Source organism: Nylanderia fulva, unplaced genomic scaffold (genome assembly GCF_048542155.1).
Source record: "Nylanderia fulva isolate GAGA-0341 unplaced genomic scaffold, ASM4854215v1 Scaffold36, whole genome shotgun sequence".
NCBI classification, from domain to species: domain Eukaryota; kingdom Metazoa; phylum Arthropoda; class Insecta; order Hymenoptera; family Formicidae; genus Nylanderia; species Nylanderia fulva.
This window is the reverse complement of record NW_028190433.1, coordinates 641,514-661,334: the sequence shown is the minus strand read 5'-3', so window position 1 is coordinate 661,334 and position 19,821 is coordinate 641,514. Positions and strand designations below refer to the sequence as shown.

General features: G+C 31.2%; 2 protein-coding genes across 6 annotated transcripts in view; one reads left to right on the top strand and one right to left on the bottom strand.

Annotated features, from left to right (window-relative positions):
- The first annotated feature begins 347 nt into the window (after positions 1-347).
- Positions 348-12,121, top strand: Mekk1 (mitogen-activated protein kinase kinase kinase 4). 4 transcript variants are annotated; one of them, XM_029317059.2, is made up of 19 exons: positions 348-506; positions 1,923-2,021; positions 2,465-2,744; positions 2,904-3,095; positions 3,330-3,523; positions 3,836-4,249; positions 4,431-4,679; positions 4,909-5,130; positions 5,968-6,384; positions 6,581-6,688; positions 6,768-6,939; positions 7,035-7,491; positions 7,696-8,055; positions 8,186-8,373; positions 8,459-8,627; positions 8,711-8,833; positions 9,550-9,701; positions 9,959-10,153; positions 10,221-12,121. In XM_029317059.2, exons 1-18 carry the CDS (start codon positions 355-357, stop codon positions 10,118-10,120), a joined length of 4,110 nt encoding a protein of 1,369 aa, XP_029172892.2. In that variant the 5' UTR covers positions 348-354; the 3' UTR covers positions 10,121-10,153; positions 10,221-12,121. The 4 variants fall into 4 exon arrangements, with proteins under 4 accessions (XP_029172892.2, XP_029172890.2, XP_029172894.2 ...); XM_029317057.2 differs by having other exon boundaries at positions 1,923-2,048; XM_029317061.2 differs by lacking the exon at positions 348-506 and adding an exon at positions 581-871 and having other exon boundaries at positions 1,923-2,048.
- Positions 12,119-19,821, bottom strand: part of LOC114941908 (vesicular acetylcholine transporter-like) — a 95,381-nt gene continuing 87,678 nt past the window's right edge. For both annotated transcript variants that reach the window (XM_085485279.1, XM_029317092.2), the window contains exon 13: positions 12,119-18,912. In XM_085485279.1, the coding sequence (XP_085341405.1) occupies positions 18,706-18,912 (207 nt within the window). In that variant the 3' untranslated portion in view covers positions 12,119-18,705. The remainder of the gene's footprint in view (positions 18,913-19,821) is intronic.

Genomic DNA, 19,821 nt, shown 5'->3' with positions numbered 1-19,821 from the left:
TTTAATAAGATTTTGTATTTTTGTGTAATATACAAATATAAAAGTAAAGAGAGAGAACAAAGTAAAATATTTTTAAAAATGTTCCGGAGAAAAGTAATCGAAAACTAAAACGTCATCGTAAAAAGATTGACAATCAATTTACAAGTGAATATTATTCAATAACAAAACGAATAACGTTAGTATTCTATTTTGAATTAAATAAAAATTTATATTTATATTATAAAACATCACATTAATCGAATTATGTAGTTTTTTTTTAGATACTTTAAGACGACCTAAGTAAGCTTCGCTCTCTGACACGTTTGAAAATTCCCGCCATAATCAGCTGTTGCATACGTCACTGGCGCGTGGCGCATGCGCTCCGGCGATGATATGGAGAAACTACGAAAACGTCGTGCGCATTTTTTCATGCGAGTGTGCAGGATGTCGCGTCTTGTCGAGTCGAATTATGGAACGAGAATCCCCGGCGCCGAGTCCACCGACGAGGAGGACGTCGGTCACACCAGGTGGGTATCCGGATGACACGTGGCTTCATAGTTCGATGCGCGGCGGACTCTCGATAATAGAAACCGGCGCCCGCGTCGCATCCCTGTCGGCGACACACAGCGTTTTGTTTACATAGCCCAGCGGATTCGCCGAATTATTTTCGGCGGTTCAGCTGATGCTTTGACGTGCAGTAACTCGTGACAAGTGATTCGAAAACGTTCGTCCCGTGCTTCGAATGTGTTCTCGTAGACGTCTGTCCACGTTGCCACAGGCAGGTTGTCTCGCTGCGCGACTTTTCCGCATATCTGAGTGAACGAGGTCGAGGCACTCGAGGAAATCCTTGACCGCAAATTTGGCAAATTTGTATCGTGCAAAACACATCTCCGTCAGTGAATGAATTTGTAATTCCTTTACTGTTTTTCAATTGTCGAGATTATGAATTATCATTGATTGTGCAATACGTTCATACATTGTTATAATTACATCATACACATAATTATATAATTGTTAAGATAGAAAATTTAAAAAAAGAATTAGATTTCTATCTCGTAGATATTTTTCTTGTACGATATGTATATCAATAATGTTTGGAATATGAGCGAAGAATTAGGAAATGTTTATACAAATTTGTTTTAAGCAGAAGCTTTAATGAAATTTTGATGTATAAACTCTTAATTTATTTTTTTAGATGATAGATATTACTGTAATAGTTATTAAGGAAATTATCCTACCTTTTTAAACTAATGAGCAATCTATTTATATAAATGTTTCGATTTGATACATCAATGACAATTTGTTATCTAACAATAAGTATTATTTATATTTATTATTTCTTGTATTATTATCTATTACTTAATACTATTACTATTTTTTATATTACTATTATTAGTAATATATAAGAGAAAAAGAGAGAGAATATAAAGACTAATATTGTATTAATCGAATATTAACTTTGCGAAAAGCTTAAAATGCAAAAGCTCTTTTTAATTATACTGATGGTTAAATTTCAGTTAAATTTAAAGATTCTTTTTTATGTTACAAAAGCATTTTAATAAATTGTCATCAAAGTTTTACATTTATATAAATATTTAGTTTATACAGTTTTAATCGAAAAGGTAAGATAAGCTTTTCATGTAATAATTTGTTAAAGTATTTAATTATTATTATATATATGAATAATATATTAATATATGAATAATATATAAAAATATTATTAATGTATTATTCATAAATTATTAATATTTAAATATATTTAATTATATTTAAAAAAATCATGTAATTTTAAATGAAATGAGAAATAATAGAAATGTAGGTCTTTAGGAGATAACGCCTCTTATTTTTAAAAGTAACATCCTGTCTCGGAAAATTTCCCCGACAATAATCAACAATAACTTTCCGGCGGAAACAATATATTCGATTAAACATTGTGTTTGCAGTAAGGCTGATTCGTCAAACGAGTTCGAGGAGTCGCTGCACGCGATGTCTGATATTTATGGACAAACTCCACCCAGGACGCGTCTCAGTCGTAAGAAAAGGTATATGAAGCAAAAGTTCTCAGGCAGGTACGTGACAAAAAGTGCAAATTTTAGATCCGTGCCAGAAATTTTACTGAGACTACAAGATCATATGCAAATATTTCATTTAGCAAACATAACTTTTTAACGGCATTAATTATAATTGTAATTGTAAAATATAAACAATATATTTTTTATTTTTATTATATATTGTTACTATATTTTTCTATAGAAATTATAGTATAGTAATAATATAATAATTAAGAATTTTAATATAGAAAATAGAGAATATTTTTGAGAAAAATTATAAGAAACAAAAAAGATTTATTTTTAACAAATAAGAGAAATTATGTAAAAACAAACACTGTTTATTGAAAGCAGTTTTTGCCATATCGATTGACTTGTTGTTAATTTAATTGTTACTTAGATGACTATAAACTATCTTTAACTTTTATCATTTCTAGTGATATTAAGATAGAAAAAGAGACTCGGCCAAAAACAACTATTCGCAGACGCAACACTCTCGACACTATTATCTTCAATGAAATGTGTGATAAAGCGGACAAAGATTACGAGAATGAGGCGAAAGAGGACGCGAAGGAAGGTAGCAGAAAAAGTAAAAGGAGTTTAAAACTATTGCGCGGTAATGAAAGAGACTTGAAGCTCGATGTAGAAGCTGCCTTTAATTATGCTGAGAAACATAGTAGCGACATGGCGACGGTGTCAACTCCAAATCAAATCAAGGTTCGATAAAATAAAAAAATATTTCTAATCTATCAATCGAAAGCCGATCACTCGTGTTAAATTTTCTGGACGGTCTCTACATTCTCTTTTTTTCACAAGCTTATTGCTTTTACTATCCACATTTGGCATGCTGTCAAACAAATGCACTGTTTCTCACAGGTCGAGACTAGAAATAGATTTCGTTGTTTGCGGTCCAAACCAGTTGATGTAGAGGAGAAAAAGCTAGAGCGGGAAATCGCTGAAAGAAGCGTGTTGATAAACGAAGAGAATTTACGCGCGCAATCGCCGAGGACGCAAAGCTTGAAGGAAAGAGAAAAGTTTCACAACACTTTTTCTTTTTTAATTACATTGGTAAGTCTCTTAAACTTACTGTGTATGTATACATAAAATTTATGTGTAATTTAAAATTTAATTAATAAACTCAAAATAATTCAAATTTGTTTTGTATAATATAAAATAAAAACTCGAATCATAAATTAAAACTTTATAATAGTTTTAAGATATATTTCATTTATTTTTATTGTCAAGAAAATTATGTATCTACTAGCGTTTTTAAAAATAGTGTACATAGTAGATTTTTTACAGGGAGGGAGTACGGAGCGAAATTGTCGCCGTCAAATGAGTCACGAAGAAACCAGATGGCAAAACGAACTGAAGGACCTGATATGGCTGGAACTACAGGCGCACCATGCAGATCGTAGCCCGATGGCGCAGGATGAATATTTATGTCGTCAACGTGAGGCGGTAGAAATTCTTCTTTTGGAAATAATGAACTACAGGTGAGCAAGAACATATCTAAAAAGTTTTTAAGAAAACTCTATTACTTCAAAAATTACTATTTCATAAATGTAAAATGGAAAATATTTTCTTCGTGAGATTAAAAATTCATTTAAAAAATGAGCAATATATTTAATAACTGAATATATATTATATATATATTATATTATAATATATATATATATATATATATATATATATATATATATATATATTAATAATTTAATATTTGAATATAAATAATAAATTGAATGTAAGAAATAAATAGCATTATATAAATACATATAGTAAATTTATAATTATTATTTTATTAGATACAATCCTATGGTGGATATGCAAGAGGGAGGCTCGAGTTGCATCAACCCCTGTGACATTACGAGCGATCGATCCACAAATTCGGGTTCTAGTCCGAACATCGAATTGGGTGTATGCCCGGGTTGCCTTTCTATGTATTGCCGTGCATGTGCTCGTGAACAAGGGGAAGCGTTACAACAAGTAGAAGGTTTATTAGCTCGTCTGGAAGCAGCAGAAGCCTTGTATCCATCCCGCCAGGCGTTTGCCGCTAATTATCCGTTATATAAAAGCGCAAAATTTACCGATAGGGTGAAAGCTATGTGCCTCTGGTACAACATGACGAAACACCATCGGTTCAAGTTACAAATATTGGGCAGATTGCTTATGATGATGCATAAGAAGAAACAAGAAGATTTCAATGACTCTGGCATCAGGTATGTTATTTTAGTCATATTCTCTCAATAACTTTAAATTATATTGTATTTTCCGAATTTCCAGATACATTGTGAACGAATTTTATTATTGTCCGAAATATATAAAGAGGATATTTTTGAATTTTTTTAAATGTATATAGAAACTTTGGAATTAAATAATTAATTGTTTTTATCTCCTTAGTTCGCGATCTTCAGATACCGTCGATTCTACGGAGCAGCGACAATTTATGGTGCGATTTGATCTACCTCAACAGGACGAAACTTCCAGTCCCTCTGACAGCAATAATAGTAATAATTCTTCAGTAGGAGGTTTATCCTTTGTATCGCAATCACTGCCGCCTACTCCGGAAATTTCGTTCTCATATATGGATGATGAAAGAATCGATCGACTCGATTTCTACTTGGTCGAATTTGATCGACACGCTTATAGGTATATTTTGTGTGCTATATAAATGTATATTTAATTCTTTATATCAATATCTAGTATATATTTAATTTTTTATATTAATATCTATTATATATATTCTTTTAATTTGTATTATTGAATAATTTTCTGACATATTTATAAATTTTCTTGATTTTATTTTTTTTATATTTTTTTAAAAGCAATTAGATACAATTTTAAATTATGTAATGATAATTTTTGTTTGCACATTTAGAAAATACATTGAGGATGTACTGAAAACAAGAGGCCTCAGGAAAAGTCTGAAGTTTTTGGATCGACTGCATACCTCTATCTTGAGAAAAGCGAGATTAACTTTGGAGAAAAATGACTGCGAGAATGATAGTAGCGCGAACGAAGAATATGAAGGTGACAGAGAGTTACGGCGATATGGTATTTGGAGTCCCGAAGCAAATGAATTAAATTTGCCATCGTATAGGTATTTGAAATTTTTTATTTCTTAAAAAAATTCAATTCAACTTAAATCTTAAGAAAATTCAAAATTTTTTCAAATCTTTTTAAATTTAAAAATAATCAATTCCTTTTCTCTCGACCAAATTGGTAATGATATTTTTAGAAATCACAACGTTTTGACCATTATATTTGGTCCTTATCAAGTGATCTGTACAGTCAAATATTTGGAAACAATATATAATTTGAAGTAGATATTATTGAGATTCTCAGTGTCCTTATATAAATTTATTGTGTTGCTATTTTTCTACGACAAAATAATAAAGGTCGTTTAATAGTTAAAAACTTGTCTGTCTGGTATGACGTGTATTAATTCGAGATAAGTTCGCTTTTATAATTATAACGAATCATGTAAGTGTATTAATTTATTTGCAAACTTATTAATCTTAAAAAACTTTTTGTTTTGTTTCAACTTCTCATTATTCAAATTATATTGTTTCCAAATATTTGACTGTACAGATCACTTGATAAGAACCAAATATAATGGTCGAAACGTTGTGATTTCTAAATAAATATCATTGCCAGTTTGATCGAGAGAGGAGTTGATTATTTTTCTTTATAACACTCTGGCGATCCTTAATATATTCCACATCTACTCTATTTTTAAATTTTAAATTAAAAAGTAGAATTGTGGTAATATTGCATTTGAAATGCAGAAAAAATTAATAATGTTATAGTACTATTAAATGAGGGATACTTTCTTAGAGGAGTTTTTAAACATAATTTTAACCAGACTTGAAGTCTATGAAGCAATTTTTTAAATCTGAATTTAAGTTTGAATAATGTTTAAATTGTTATATTTCAGGGCTGCTTTCGTGTTTCTCTCGCGCGTGCCTTTGGACGTGGTTCACGAATTTTTACGAATGAGACTAGAACAAAAACCTGAGCAGCCGAGTCCGTTGTCGGTTCGACAGCTCATGCGGGAGCTTCGGGAGGGTCTCAAGATCGCTTGTATTCATCGCGACCGGTTCGCCGCGCACTCTCGTGCTGCCGTCGCCAGCGACGAAACCGGCTGCGAGAGTCTGTTTGAGAAAGACGTCAAATATTTTGATGAAAGCCTGAGAGCCGTGTTTGAGGTCTACCTAGATTACCTTCAGCAATGGGTGGACATGGTGCAGCACGACAGTTTTCACAAGAATCTACTTATGGACGAATGGTTGTTTGTCAAATCCATTGCTGGAAACATAAGTGATGGATACAAGATTGCTGGTGTGAAATTCTAGTGAGTAAAATCTCGAAATTATTAAATATAATCTACACATATACACGATTTGAATAAAAGAGATGGCTAGTGAATATTAAACGTTTTAATGAATAAATAGAATTAATAAAACTATACAATAAAATAATAGACAATGCAAATTAAATTATTATTTAGTGATTCAATTTGTCATATTTGTGATATTATTCTTTTATAGTGAAATTGCGCGTACAATGATCAAGCAAGTCAATGAATTTCTCACTGAACGGACTCGCGAGATCTGCGAAAACGTGGAAGAAAAGGAAGACGTCGAAGTGTCGTGCAAGTAAGAGAAAATTTTAATTTGTTTCTTTACCTGTGTTTCACTAATTTTAGATACTTTATAACTGTTTTTTGCTCTACAGCGAAACACAATTCAGATTCCATCTGTTTGTGGGCCGTGAGTGGCAGTGTATGTTTGTAGAGGCTCGGGAAAAAATCGTGAAGAGCATCAATCTTGCCAAATGCTTAAAACGTGATATCGAGACTTGGCCAGTCTGCGATCAAAAGTTAGATGAATCGTTCAAACTGTTGAAGGTAAAGAAACTTTGTACATAAAGTATCATCATGCTGTCTAACTTTATTAGAAGCTAAAGGAAAAGCTAAATTTTCTTTCCTGTTCTTATTTATAGGATACAGTTCTAGATTTGAGGCATCGTATAACGGTAGTGATTGAAGATTTTCAAAGCGACGTTCACGAAGTGGAGCAATCGAACATCGAGAACGATCAAACACCTTTACGCTCGAGGATTCGTGAAATTCTTCATCAAGCTTACAAGATGGGCTTCGAGTTTCACAAGGAAATGTGTAAACTGTTCTCGCTGGAAGAAAAAGCCATTCTAGCACGGGGTTTAATGTCATTCGCATTGTTGTGGATGGAGTTCGTGAGGACGCGATGCGAGCGTGGCCGCGGCTTGAGACCTAGATGGGCGAACCAAGGTCTAGAGTTCTTGATAACAGTGTGCGAGCCGCACAATACAAAACATATCACCGATCAAGAATTTGAGGAGTTAAAGACATGCATGGATCATTGCATATCTCACGTGGTGGGAACAGTATCGGTTGTAGGATCGACACCGGAGACAGAAAGTAATCTATGATTTTCTTGTTATAAATTATAATTTTTTTTTATGGTAGAATTGTCCCAGCCATCTATTTTTACAATTATGAAATTCAATTGGAAATTACAGAATTCAATTTTATATAAGTTTCTGAGAGTTTCACATGAATATTAGACTATAAAAATGGAATAAGAATATTATGATTCATAATGAAATAACACTTAATTTTCAGATTTAAAAAAACTGTCGCGATCAAGAGCTTCATCGCCGAGTCATGGTCGCACTAGAACCGCGAGCTTCAGCCTTTCTCAGAAACCACGGGAAGTTATGAAATCACCCGAATTATTGGTTCATGCGAAGAAGTATAGCCCATCAAACATGGTTGACGGAAACGTGATAATAAATACATCTGAACGGGGCACGCAGAGGCATGAAAGAGTTATTCGTGCTATCAAAAAGATGGAGAGTGAGCTCGACCAAAAACTGAAAGGTCGAGAGCTCATTGGACAAGTCACCGACAGAAAAGGAGTCGATAGAGTGCACATCAAGGTGCGACGAGTTACATTTACATGGCAGAGAGGTATTAAAATAGGTAAGTTTTTTCTATTAATTATTTATTATTACTAAATAATTTATAATCATTTACTTTTTACCTTACCATTCACATAATTATAATACACAATTAAATCACATAAGACTAATGAACAAATTTTATTATGCAGGCCGAGGAAGATTCGGCAAAGTCTACACTGTAGTGAACAATCAAACAGGTGAACTGTTAGCTATGAAAGAAGTGCAACTGCAACCTGGCGACCACAGAGCGATTAGGCGTGTTGCTGAGGAGTTACAAATATTCGAAGGAATCCAACATAAACATTTAGTGCGATATTATGGACTGGAAATTCATCATGTACGATAAACGTAACATAATCGTCGGCACGATATATCGTAGGCACAAACAATATATATTATTAACATATAAATTTTGCTTCTAGGAGGAGATGTTGATTTTTATGGAATTCTGTGCGGAAGGAACTCTCGAGAGCTTGGTGGCTGGTAGCGGCAACGGATTGCCAGAATCTTTGGTCAGAAAATATACTTATCAACTCCTTTCGGCTGTAGAAGCGCTGCATTTTCACGGAATAGTTCATCGAGATATCAAAAGTATATTATTTGAATTAGATAGTGTCTCGTAAAGTAATATTATCTATATTTCTATATTTTACAATTGTACTTTCTTTTTGCAGCTGCGAATATCTTTTTAACGAATGAAGGCAATTATCTGAAACTCGGTGACTTTGGCAGCGCAGTGCAGATTAAAGCGCATACGACGATGCCTGGAGAACTTCAAGGTTTTGTGGGCACTCAAGGTTAGTAGTTCGATTATTATGCAATAAAATCTTTAATCAGCAAAGTATATATTATATTATATTACTATTATTATTAAAAATTTAGTAAAGGATCAAAAATCTATGAGTGTAATAAATTATTCTTATTATATAATTTCCACATTTAATTTTCAATTATTTAAAAGGCCAACTTAACGAGCTAATAAGATGTTAATTAAATTTTTTTATTATGTGTCATAAAATAATATTACAAATGATAAACGTTTCGGACAGATATTGATTAGCTTCGCAAAAAGTACACATTGTGACAATGTTATTTAAAAAGAAATATTTTATCGTCTCGACACAGACCATATTACATACTATAACATCATGAACTACAGAAATCTGATGTTCGAGAGTAGGCGATTTATCTCAAGTCAACAAGCATGAAATTTGTTACTGCGTTTTTCACATTATAAGCCGATAGATTTTATATTTATAATATGTTCGGTCTTACCAAACGATTTAATTCTTTGACTTATTAACATAGCGATAATGATATTGAAAAAGACTGTCGTACAGCCGAAACGTTTATCATTTGTAATATTATTTTATGACACATAATAAAAAAATTTAATTAACATCTTATTAGCTCGTTAAGTTGGCCTTTTAATTTATTACATATTTTAATTTTATACGAGCCGAAGTTTATATTGTATTATATATATTTCAATTATTTATTTTATTGCTTAAAGCTTATATGGCACCGGAAGTTTTTATGAAATCAGAAAGCAGTGGACACGGCAGAGCTGTTGATATATGGTCGGTAGGTTGTTGCATCATCGAAATGGCGAGCGGGCGACGACCCTGGTCGGATTACGATTCGAATTATCAAATTATGTTTAAGGTAATCTTGCCATTAAACGCATTATTCCATATAGTTAAGCAATTATACACATAATAATTTCAACGAATTAAAGAAGATAAAAAATTAGAGTTTTTAAATTAAAAATTATATAATTTAACTTCAAATTATCTTTCTTATCTCCTATAAGAGTTTGTACAATATGCGTATATATATCCGGAATTTTAAAAAAATTATATTTAAGCATTATTTAAGCACACATTAGCATCATTTAACTCGAGATTTTTTACTTTTGCAAGGTTGGAATGGGAGAAACACCAGCACTCCCTAAGAATCTTTCTGCAGAAGGTATAGATCTCGTAAAAAAATGTCTGCAGCATGATCCAAAGAGAAGATCAACTGCAAATACACTCCTCGCACATTCTTTCACACTAGGAGAGTATGAAGATGTGCTGACTTAACGATGTCATGATACTAAAAGTATTCAAGAAGCTGTAAGTATCATTTGTGTAAACCAATATTATCCTTGTTTATCTAGTATTTATATCTATTTCCTTACAGGGGGTAAAATGGTTTTGGCGGGAATAAAGAATTAGCATTTGTACTTTATTGGCAGAATTGTTTTATGAGACATATCTGCTATACTGTGTTGTTTGAACACCTTAATTGCATGTTTCTGAGAGATTACATTAATCATGTAAATAAGATTTAGGACGAAACTGTGTCCTTTTCAGCTAAACTGGCTACACTAGTTCACAGATTATCTTTTTCCTTTCAAAGTCGAGCAAAAAAGACAACTTCTGAACTAGTGTAGCCAGTTCAGCTGAAAAGAATAGACCTAATATATGTTGAACGAGACTTTGTTATAAGTTTATTTATAGTATCTAGAAACTGTATAAAAAAACTTGTAAATACATTTTAGATTTAGTGCTGGTTCACTATAGATGATTTAAGCCCTAAGTTTTAAGAAATTTACTAATCACAGTTAAGTATTCGAAGAATACTCGACTGTGATTGGTCAATTTCTTAAAGCTTAGAGCTTAAATCACCCGCACTAAAAACGCGAAAATAATTAATAGTATTGATGACGAGACTTTGTTATAAGTTTATTTATAGTATTTACAGCAGACTATACAAAGAAATGACAATTGTGTTTGAGAATACTTTAGCCATTGATGAGATCAGTATACACATAGATAATACGTACTATTGTGATCATATAATTTACTATATAATTATATGAAATTCGTTCCACAAGAGACACTTTCTTTTGTCTGCAATTAATAAATGATGAAATTAAAAATTTATTATAATATATGTTTAGTATAAAAAATTTTGCAAATTAAATTGATTTACTAGTCTATACAGCTAGCAAAATATAAATAACAAATAAATTTTACAAACAATTGGAAACAAATGGAAATTTTTTTTGCTCTAATAGAAACTTTGATGGAGACTGAACGATAAGGTTTACAAATATTTGATGAAAAAAAAGAAAGTGCAATTTTTGAGATACTCTTTATGTATCTTTATATTTGTATTACGTGTGATTTAAACTAGCCATGCTAGTATAAGTTCAGTAATTCAGCCAGAAAGCTAAAAGCTTGCAAAAGCATTTTAGCGAAACGTTTAGTTTGATTAGCGTAGAATCTATATTCACAATCTAGTTCGATGAAATAGTGTTATATGTTTAAACTTTAAACGAATGCGCAAGGAATATATATGGGTATTTACATATTTGATATATAAAGATATGAAATGAGAAATGTATATTTCTCTTCACTATCTAAAAGACAAAAACAAAACATATATTTTTTGTTTTATATTTGCATTTATATAAGATATAGCATAGTGCTGCATATTTTTTATATATATTATATATATTATATATATTTATATATATTATATTTATATATATTATATATTTACATATATATATTATATATATTATATATATATTTTAATATATATATATTGATACGAAGATGCAGGTCACTTGACATTCCAAAAATCATAGTATACTTTGTATACCTCACAATTAGCATTAAATGTTATGGCAAATGTTATAGCATTTTTAAATAAAGCGCGTTTAATCGATCGAGATCGATTAATGACGTGATTGACGTCATCGGTCGATCTCGAATCAATCCGCCATGTTTTATTCAAAAACACTCACATCACATCGAGCTCCAGACTCCAGTGTCCCATTGAGATATATAAGATTCAAATTTTGACATTTAGCTGCGACCTGCTGTGACCTAATGTGATTAATTGTAAGTATTTGTTAAGCTACCTTTAAGGTACATAATATACATAATAGCAGCTTCGAGTGTTATGTCTATGTTATAATATCGCTTCGTAAAGACGAAGTGAACGACTTGTTACTGCTGTGCAATAGAAATTTTATTTTAAATAAAATGATCGAGAATGAAAGAATAAAACGATGAACGACAACTGTGTTATTTCGATGGAGTTTATTTTTCTGCACGAGGAAACGCGTACACACGTGAGATGATATACAACATACTTTGACGTGGTTCAATTACTTAGCGGAGGTATGCTGTGTATGCTTTCCGCGCGCAAACGGAAAGCCGAGAGTGTGCTTATTCGTTTATCTATCGAACGTTTTACACACAAAAGTATATCATTTTTACGCCATAATTTTTAATCTTTATGTCTGAACAATCTCTACCCTTATGGTAAGATCAAATTTTTATTGTACTTATATGAATAAATTTTTTACACAATACAATTAAATGTTTACTACACTATAATAAATTTTTATTATATTTATATTTAATATTTATTTAACAAAACTTTATAAAATGTACTAAATAGATCAATTACACAAGTAAATTCTAAAGGATTTAATTTTTTTACTTGTAAAAAATAAAGAGATCTAAATTGTTCACTTAAGGATTAAAATCAGTCATACGTAATCCAAGAGTTTATGCAAACTCTGTGCAAATTATGTAGAAATTGTTTAAAATATTAAACTATAATATATGTCAAATTGTGAAAACATTTGCATCAGAGTTATATAAATTATTGGATTGTGTATGAATTATTTATAATATATGGCGTCACAACACAAAAGTATAGCTAGAAATCATATATAGTTTTAATTTTCCAGTATTTATGATTTATATATCGGATTTTGTTATTTTACGCAATGTATTATATTACCTATATTCGTTACGACAAGAATTTAATTTTTTCTTCTGCATTTATCATATGATGAATTGAAAGTATATAAAAGGATATATGAGATATAAATTAGGCATGTTATATATATGTGGAGCATTTGAACAGCGGAGTCACAATACATCAGATATACACAAATATATCAAATATAATGATGACATTCATATATCACGTAATATAACATAGTAAACAATTTTTTTATATAATAATGAGAAAATAATTTACGGAGGTATTTACACAAAATAATTAATAACAATTTTATGATATTTTTAACATATTTAACACAATTATATAATACATGAACATTATTCTTGCAATACTTAATATAATGCACCGAACTGAAAGCAAGAAAGATTACAACTTACAAATGATAAGAATTAGAATATTTTATATTACATGAAAAATTGAAAATAAGAATGATACAAATTAAGATCATTAAAAACTAATTTTAAGCGATCGCATTACATATAGTGGCTTTTATTACGCTAAAGTACAACATTATCATTAGTTTCACATGTGTCCCTATAATTCTCATTTCGAGTAGTATCTATATACTTTGTAGCCCTGCAAGATTCAAGCACTGACTGAAGAATTGAAAAAGCTTAGTAAATATACATTGAAAAAATTTTGAAAATTTGACTAAACCTTTCAACTAAATTACTATCTTGTATTAATTGAACATATATTAGTATTTAAGTCAAATGTACATTTTGTTAGATTTAATAACATGTTATTATATATTTAATTTAAATGATTTTATATGTTCAATTAATAAAATAATAGTTGAAAGATTTCAAGTCAAGTTAACAAATTTTGTTTAGTATGTTATATATATTTACTAATTTTTGATGAATATTTTAACAACGATGAAAGCGATCTTTGCACACAACAACTCGCATGCATGAACCTCGATAGTTTTATACTTCTAACTGATGTCCTCTTAAAAGAGCATATAATAATCTTATTTTATTTCATTCAATTCTCATAATTCCATATAACTCCTACGTCTATTACTATTAACACTACTTTTTCACAGATATGCTATAATTATATATTTATACTTTCATTCTTATCACGCTTTATATCACTCTGTGATACTAACATTAACAGTCTTAACGCATATGTTAAAGTGTATATTTTTTAATAATCAACGTGTTCGTAGAAATAATATTATCACTCATAACTATAGATACATCGATTGCTTATAGATTTTTGGAATTATGAGAAATCTTTTTTAAATACTAATTATATACAATTTTTCCCCAATTTCAGATATTTGTTATTCACCAATTACAATAATTGTTTTCACCAATTATTTCAGAAACATTTCTTTCATATTCGTTTTTTATTTAACATTGAAATGCGTATAATCTTTATTTTTAAAATACTCATTTAAATTAGTCATTGCTTCTTCACTCCATAATTGAATATGGCAGTATTTATATCGCGGAGAGAATTATAAAACAGTTTTATCGTGGTTCATGCAATACGAGATCACTCCGAGAAAACGAATAATTTAACATACCGATATACTTCTATCTACTATATACTTAGAGAACTTTCGCAAGTTATACATTCGTAATTACATCCGTAAGCATTCCTACCGATTTATCAGGATATGTTTTATCCTGGAATAAAATCGTTTGCTACATTGGCTTTCGCCTGATATGCATATGATATTCTTGGCCGCAAAAGTGCGATCACAATGTTTCTCGCGATATGTATAAGTTATAAGTATTTCTAATCGTATTTTCTGGCCTTAAACTAATAATAGTAGTATATATAGTGTTTGTGTTTTTTCTCTTATGTCTAAGATAGAGAACATTTGCACGTATACAGGATGCAACTGAAACAAATACACTGAAAAAAATTGTTAACTTAACTAAAATTTTCAACTAAATATTATTTTGTTAATTGAACATCAAAAATATTTAAATTAAATATAATATATTAAATTTAACAAAATTTATATTTGACTTAAATACTAATATATGTTCAATTAACAAAATAATGATTTAGTTGAAAGGTTTAGTTAAAATAACAAATTTTTTTGTGTAAGGAAAGAAAAAGGGAAATAGAGTACACTTTGGGAGTGAATCGCACTGGAAATATATATATAAATATATACAATAAACTTTATAATTAAACATAAAAACATTTTTTTAAATATTGATGCGATTTGCTCCGAAAATGCTTTCGATATATATTGCATATATTGTGGTTGCATCCTGTATATATACGCGAAAACATGCATGTACTTTCGAACGCGCACGCGTTATACAAATGTACTCATATATATATTTTTTGTCCCTTTCACCGTTTTTCTAACAATAACGAAGAGGCACCGTGCTCTCTCGTATACATTTCGCAAGTGACAAATTTTCCGCCCCTTTCTTCCCGTGCAATTAACTTTCGTAAAATTCCAAGGCGTGATTTTTTAACACTGATGAATCAATCAGACAATTATAACAGAAGAGACGAAATAACACGTGGAATATTTTGTAAGGGGCTGATTTTATAAGACCGAACAAAAATGCTGAAATTTCTAATTGAAAGAGCAGGGTGATTCGCTTTTTTTAAAGTTAACAAGGGATTAATATATAACAAAATTTAAAAAAAGAATTTAACACGATATCGTAAAATATGAATAAAATATGAACAAGATATCGCATTTAACGCTGATAATATATATACAAATAGGAACGGAGAAAATGAAGAAGATTCGATATACCAAGAATATTAAGGATAAGAAATTGTTTACTATCAGACTTGCACGAGATTGTCATTTATGACAAATTATATGATAAGATATTATCTAGTTAATTTCTCGTACAAATCTGACCGTAAAAAAATTTTTTTTCAAGCCGTGGTATCGATTTTCCCTCATTTTCTTTAACAATTAACTAGAATTATTTTAATTGACTAGAATTAGGAAGCTAATTAAATGCGATACCTAAACACTTTATCTTATGACGAGACGATTCTTTTCGATAATCTCGTCCTCGCAATTACAACTAGAACAATCGCTCGATATTATTGATAACAGTAACACCCCGATACGAGAGGACAGGGCGTAACAGATCGTCTAAATCTCTAAATTATCTAAATCGCGAAGAAAATGCGTAAATTTACTTCTATCCGGTGATAGATAATAATTCAAATACATTATTTTGTTGAGAAAAAGGGGATTATCAAAAGTCGTTGTATGAAAAGATTGTATGAGAAGAATTTTATATATTTGCATCTTTCATCTGATCATAGATATGTAATAGATTTTTGTAGAGTCACAAATTTTGATATCATTGACTGGCAATTTTATTTTATTAATTTGTAATTGCAGATTCAGATTTTTCAGTTTTTATTTAAAATAAATTGTCTTCTAACGAAAATAACGAGAGATCATTATATTTATTGCAACTTATTACTTTTTAAATACATTATACATTTTTGTCGTTAAAAAGCTACAAATTAGATTTTTGTTAAATTTTTTTAAAATTAGCTAAAGATAATATTTTTTTTCTGAAATTTAATTTGCCAGAAATTGTTTATGTTCGATTGCTAATTATTAAGAAATGACTCGAATTTGAGACAGCAAAAAAGATTTATCATATTAAAAAATACGATGTAGAACATCTCTTAGAGATGTTATTTCTAAGATAAAGTAATTTTTTTAGCGATAATTAATTGCTTCTTTGTGTTCGGTTCTTTTCATTAAAGACCCCTTTTTAAATCAACAATAATATATATTATAAACACCGTCATCAATACGGTTTAATACGAGGGTAACAATATCAGCATAGGAATCGCATCAAGCGATAAATTTGTCTAAATTGCAGAATTGAAGAGAGATCAATCTCTTTCAATTCGTGAGATCAGCACGTATTGATACCAAGGTTTGGGACCGGCATATCATTTTTCAATGAGATCATCTTCGCATACATTTATAACATTGCGAAATCTAAAATCTCGACTAAAGATAGATTATCTCATCTCATGTATATATCTATATATATATATATATATATGTAACTATTATATATATTTCAAGATGTTAATTCCACATATAACTGTTATATATCATTCTTAATTACACACGCAATTATTGTTGAATCTCAATTGTTGTACACGTAGTTAATTGCAATATCATCGGTCTCAATCCCTGGCAAAAGTACAGGTAGTCGGTTTACCTAGATTGTAAATTCGTAGGAAGTAGAAGAATAGCGCGATAGAGACAACAGATAGAGCTATACCGTCGACGATCGACCCCGTCTCTTGACAATCTCTCGAGCGGCTCGATCCGCCGACCTACCTAAGAATTGGACAAGAGTTTACTGTGCGGGCGCCAACATACGATGAGATTGGCCACATTTAGAGTGTTCCTGCGGTAGATGAGTCCCGTGCGCTGGAAAGCTACACGTCTGCGATAATTGGATTGTATCCCTAAAAAAAACACCTTGGTCGTTCGATCAATCTAGAAAGCAAGCGAATGACACGAGTTTGCGAGAATCTCTACACGAGAAAAGCGAATCGTTAATACTATAGGAACGATCAGCGCGGATAATTTTACTCTTCAAGTGATTTCAAAAGATCTTCAGAAGATCAAGAAATCTTGTTCAAGATGCAGGAACATTCTTGCGTTCGATAAAATCGATCGAATGTTCGAGGAAACGACTTATTATTGTTAATATTTCTTGAAAGTATGAAACGTGGCGATGGATTGGGACTATTTTTTCCAGCGCTCGGATATAACACTCGAAGAAACTTTACTCCTCTCTCCTCGAGCGGACTAAAGTTTCAACCCTTCTGTCAATGCAACAATCTATGAGTTCCCAGGTACGAAAAGTTCTCCGCACATTGCACAATTTCTTTTATAGCACTTGCTGGGCATTGAATATTTTATCTTGTTATACTTTCCGAATACGAAGACTTTTCGAATTTTATTTCGGGCGGAAAAAAGTTTTGACATATTTTTGACATTTAAAGTTGCATATCTGGGTATCCATAATTGACAGAAGGGTTAAAACGACCGATCGATCTACAACAGATTTGCCATACTATACGATGGCTACCGCTGAAGGATCTTCAATTCGCTAATAATGCGAAATTATATGTTCACGCACGTGTTATTTTTGTGTATTTTGTATGTAGTCTCCTCTAAAAAACAGACAAGAGAAGAGTCTCTTCTAGTATTAGTGTAATCGAAGAGTACTTTAAGAATTACAAACAGCTTTCAAGTGAATTTGAGCGCTTCGGCGACGCTCTCTTCTCTTCTTCACTATATATATATATAATATATCTTTTCTCTATGTACTCCCTAAGATTATATCAAACCAGCGATATATCTAAACGAATTGTATGCGGGAGCGAATTACCTAAATCTCTCTGCGCTACGCCTACGCTCGCAATTTCCTAAAATCTATATACGAGACACGTACGTACTTTCCTCTGTGCAAGGGTGCTTCGAAAGTCGTGCTTTGCGTTTTCTTCGCGAGGAAGAATTAAATTCAAGTAAATTCACCGTAGGAAATCTATGTCAAGTAACATCTCCTCAGCTTTGAAGCTTTAACGACGCAATGAAGATATGAAAAACGCTACGAAAATAAGAAGATAAAAGATGCCGCTTCTGCTGTACAAGTTCGAATTTTTCGATAGCGTAGAACGTCAAGAGACACCAAGAACTGGCGAAATCGGCTTCATTTGCGGGTTCGATTCGCGTTTCGAACCACCCTCGTGCGTGAGAAGCTCGCCTTCCTCTTTCTATCTCGCCCCTATATTCCCGCCGAGATGGACGGGAGGCTGTGTGTTTCGCGGCTCTAAATTATAAACGCTAGTCGTGCATCTATCACTTCTTCGAATTCTTGATCATGTCCGCCATGTCCCGCAGACTCTGCTCCAGCGTTTGCGCGAATTGTATCGCGCTGGTCCGGCCGTCGCTGTGGAAGGCCGAGACTGAGAAGATGAAGCCGTTTTTCCTCACGTTGTAAGCGCATCCGTAACCATCCGGCACCACTGGTCCGTATCCGGCGATCACGTCGTTCTTCGTGGTCACCTGCAAGATCGACCTTATCTTTATTCAAAATCCCGGAAACAAAATTTTATATATAATTATATATAAATAATTGTTTAATTATACATATAATCGTAAAATTATATGTGAAATATGTCTATTTTTATATATAATTATATAAATTATAAGGGTTTATGGGTTGAAGGGTTCATAATCATGTCAAATTATATATGAAATATATATATATATATATATATATATATTTCTATATTATTTTACACTCAAAAAAATATTTCGCTGATATAGTTAGACGTTTAGATGTTTTTTGTATCTGTTAAAACTGTTGTTTGTGTCACGTATATAATTTATAGCAGGAATATATATTCTGTCTCTGTTACTTAGGCAAATTAAGTAAATTATATATACAATATTACAATACTTGTCAATTACTTAGCTGTTTTAGTTAATTTTTTATACCTAGAAAATTTTTTTGAGTGTATATTGTTATATATAAAAATTTTTTTCCCGGGATGTGTGCCATTGATGCCGTCACAAAAGAATATATTTTTATTTTGTAAAATTAAGATTTAGACGTGCTTTAATGGAGTTAAAAAACGATATCCTATATTTCTTTTGAAAATAAGTGGAGGGATTTCAAGATGAATGGTTTGAAAGAGAGATTTAAATGTTATGAAATATTGCCTCAAAGGAAATATCTCACGATAACTGAACATCGAATGTCAAGTTGAAATCTTATGCACGCAGCTCTTACATAGAGTTATATAACTTTTCTTAAACTAATCGTATCGACCTCGAGCTGTCTGAATTTTAATTACCTGCGTAGAAAGATGCTTATAATGCGTCCGGGATCTCAATTTATATTTTGACGTGACAAACTACTTTAAATAACGATCCTTGTAAAGCTCATTGGCGTAAAAATGGATAATTAAC

What these genes read in the sequence shown, in the direction of transcription:
- Mekk1 (XM_029317057.2), top strand. Translation starts at nt 355, where the DNA reads ATGCGCTCCGGCGATGATATGGAGAAACTACGAAAACGTCGTGCGCAT. An exon ending in AAGCAAAAGTTCTCAGGCAG is followed by an intron (nt 2,049 to 2,464) that starts GTACGTGACAAA and finishes TATCATTTCTAG; the next exon opens with TGATATTAAGATAGAAAAAG. An exon ending in CAACTCCAAATCAAATCAAG is followed by an intron (nt 2,745 to 2,903) that starts GTTCGATAAAAT and finishes TGTTTCTCACAG; the next exon opens with GTCGAGACTAGAAATAGATT.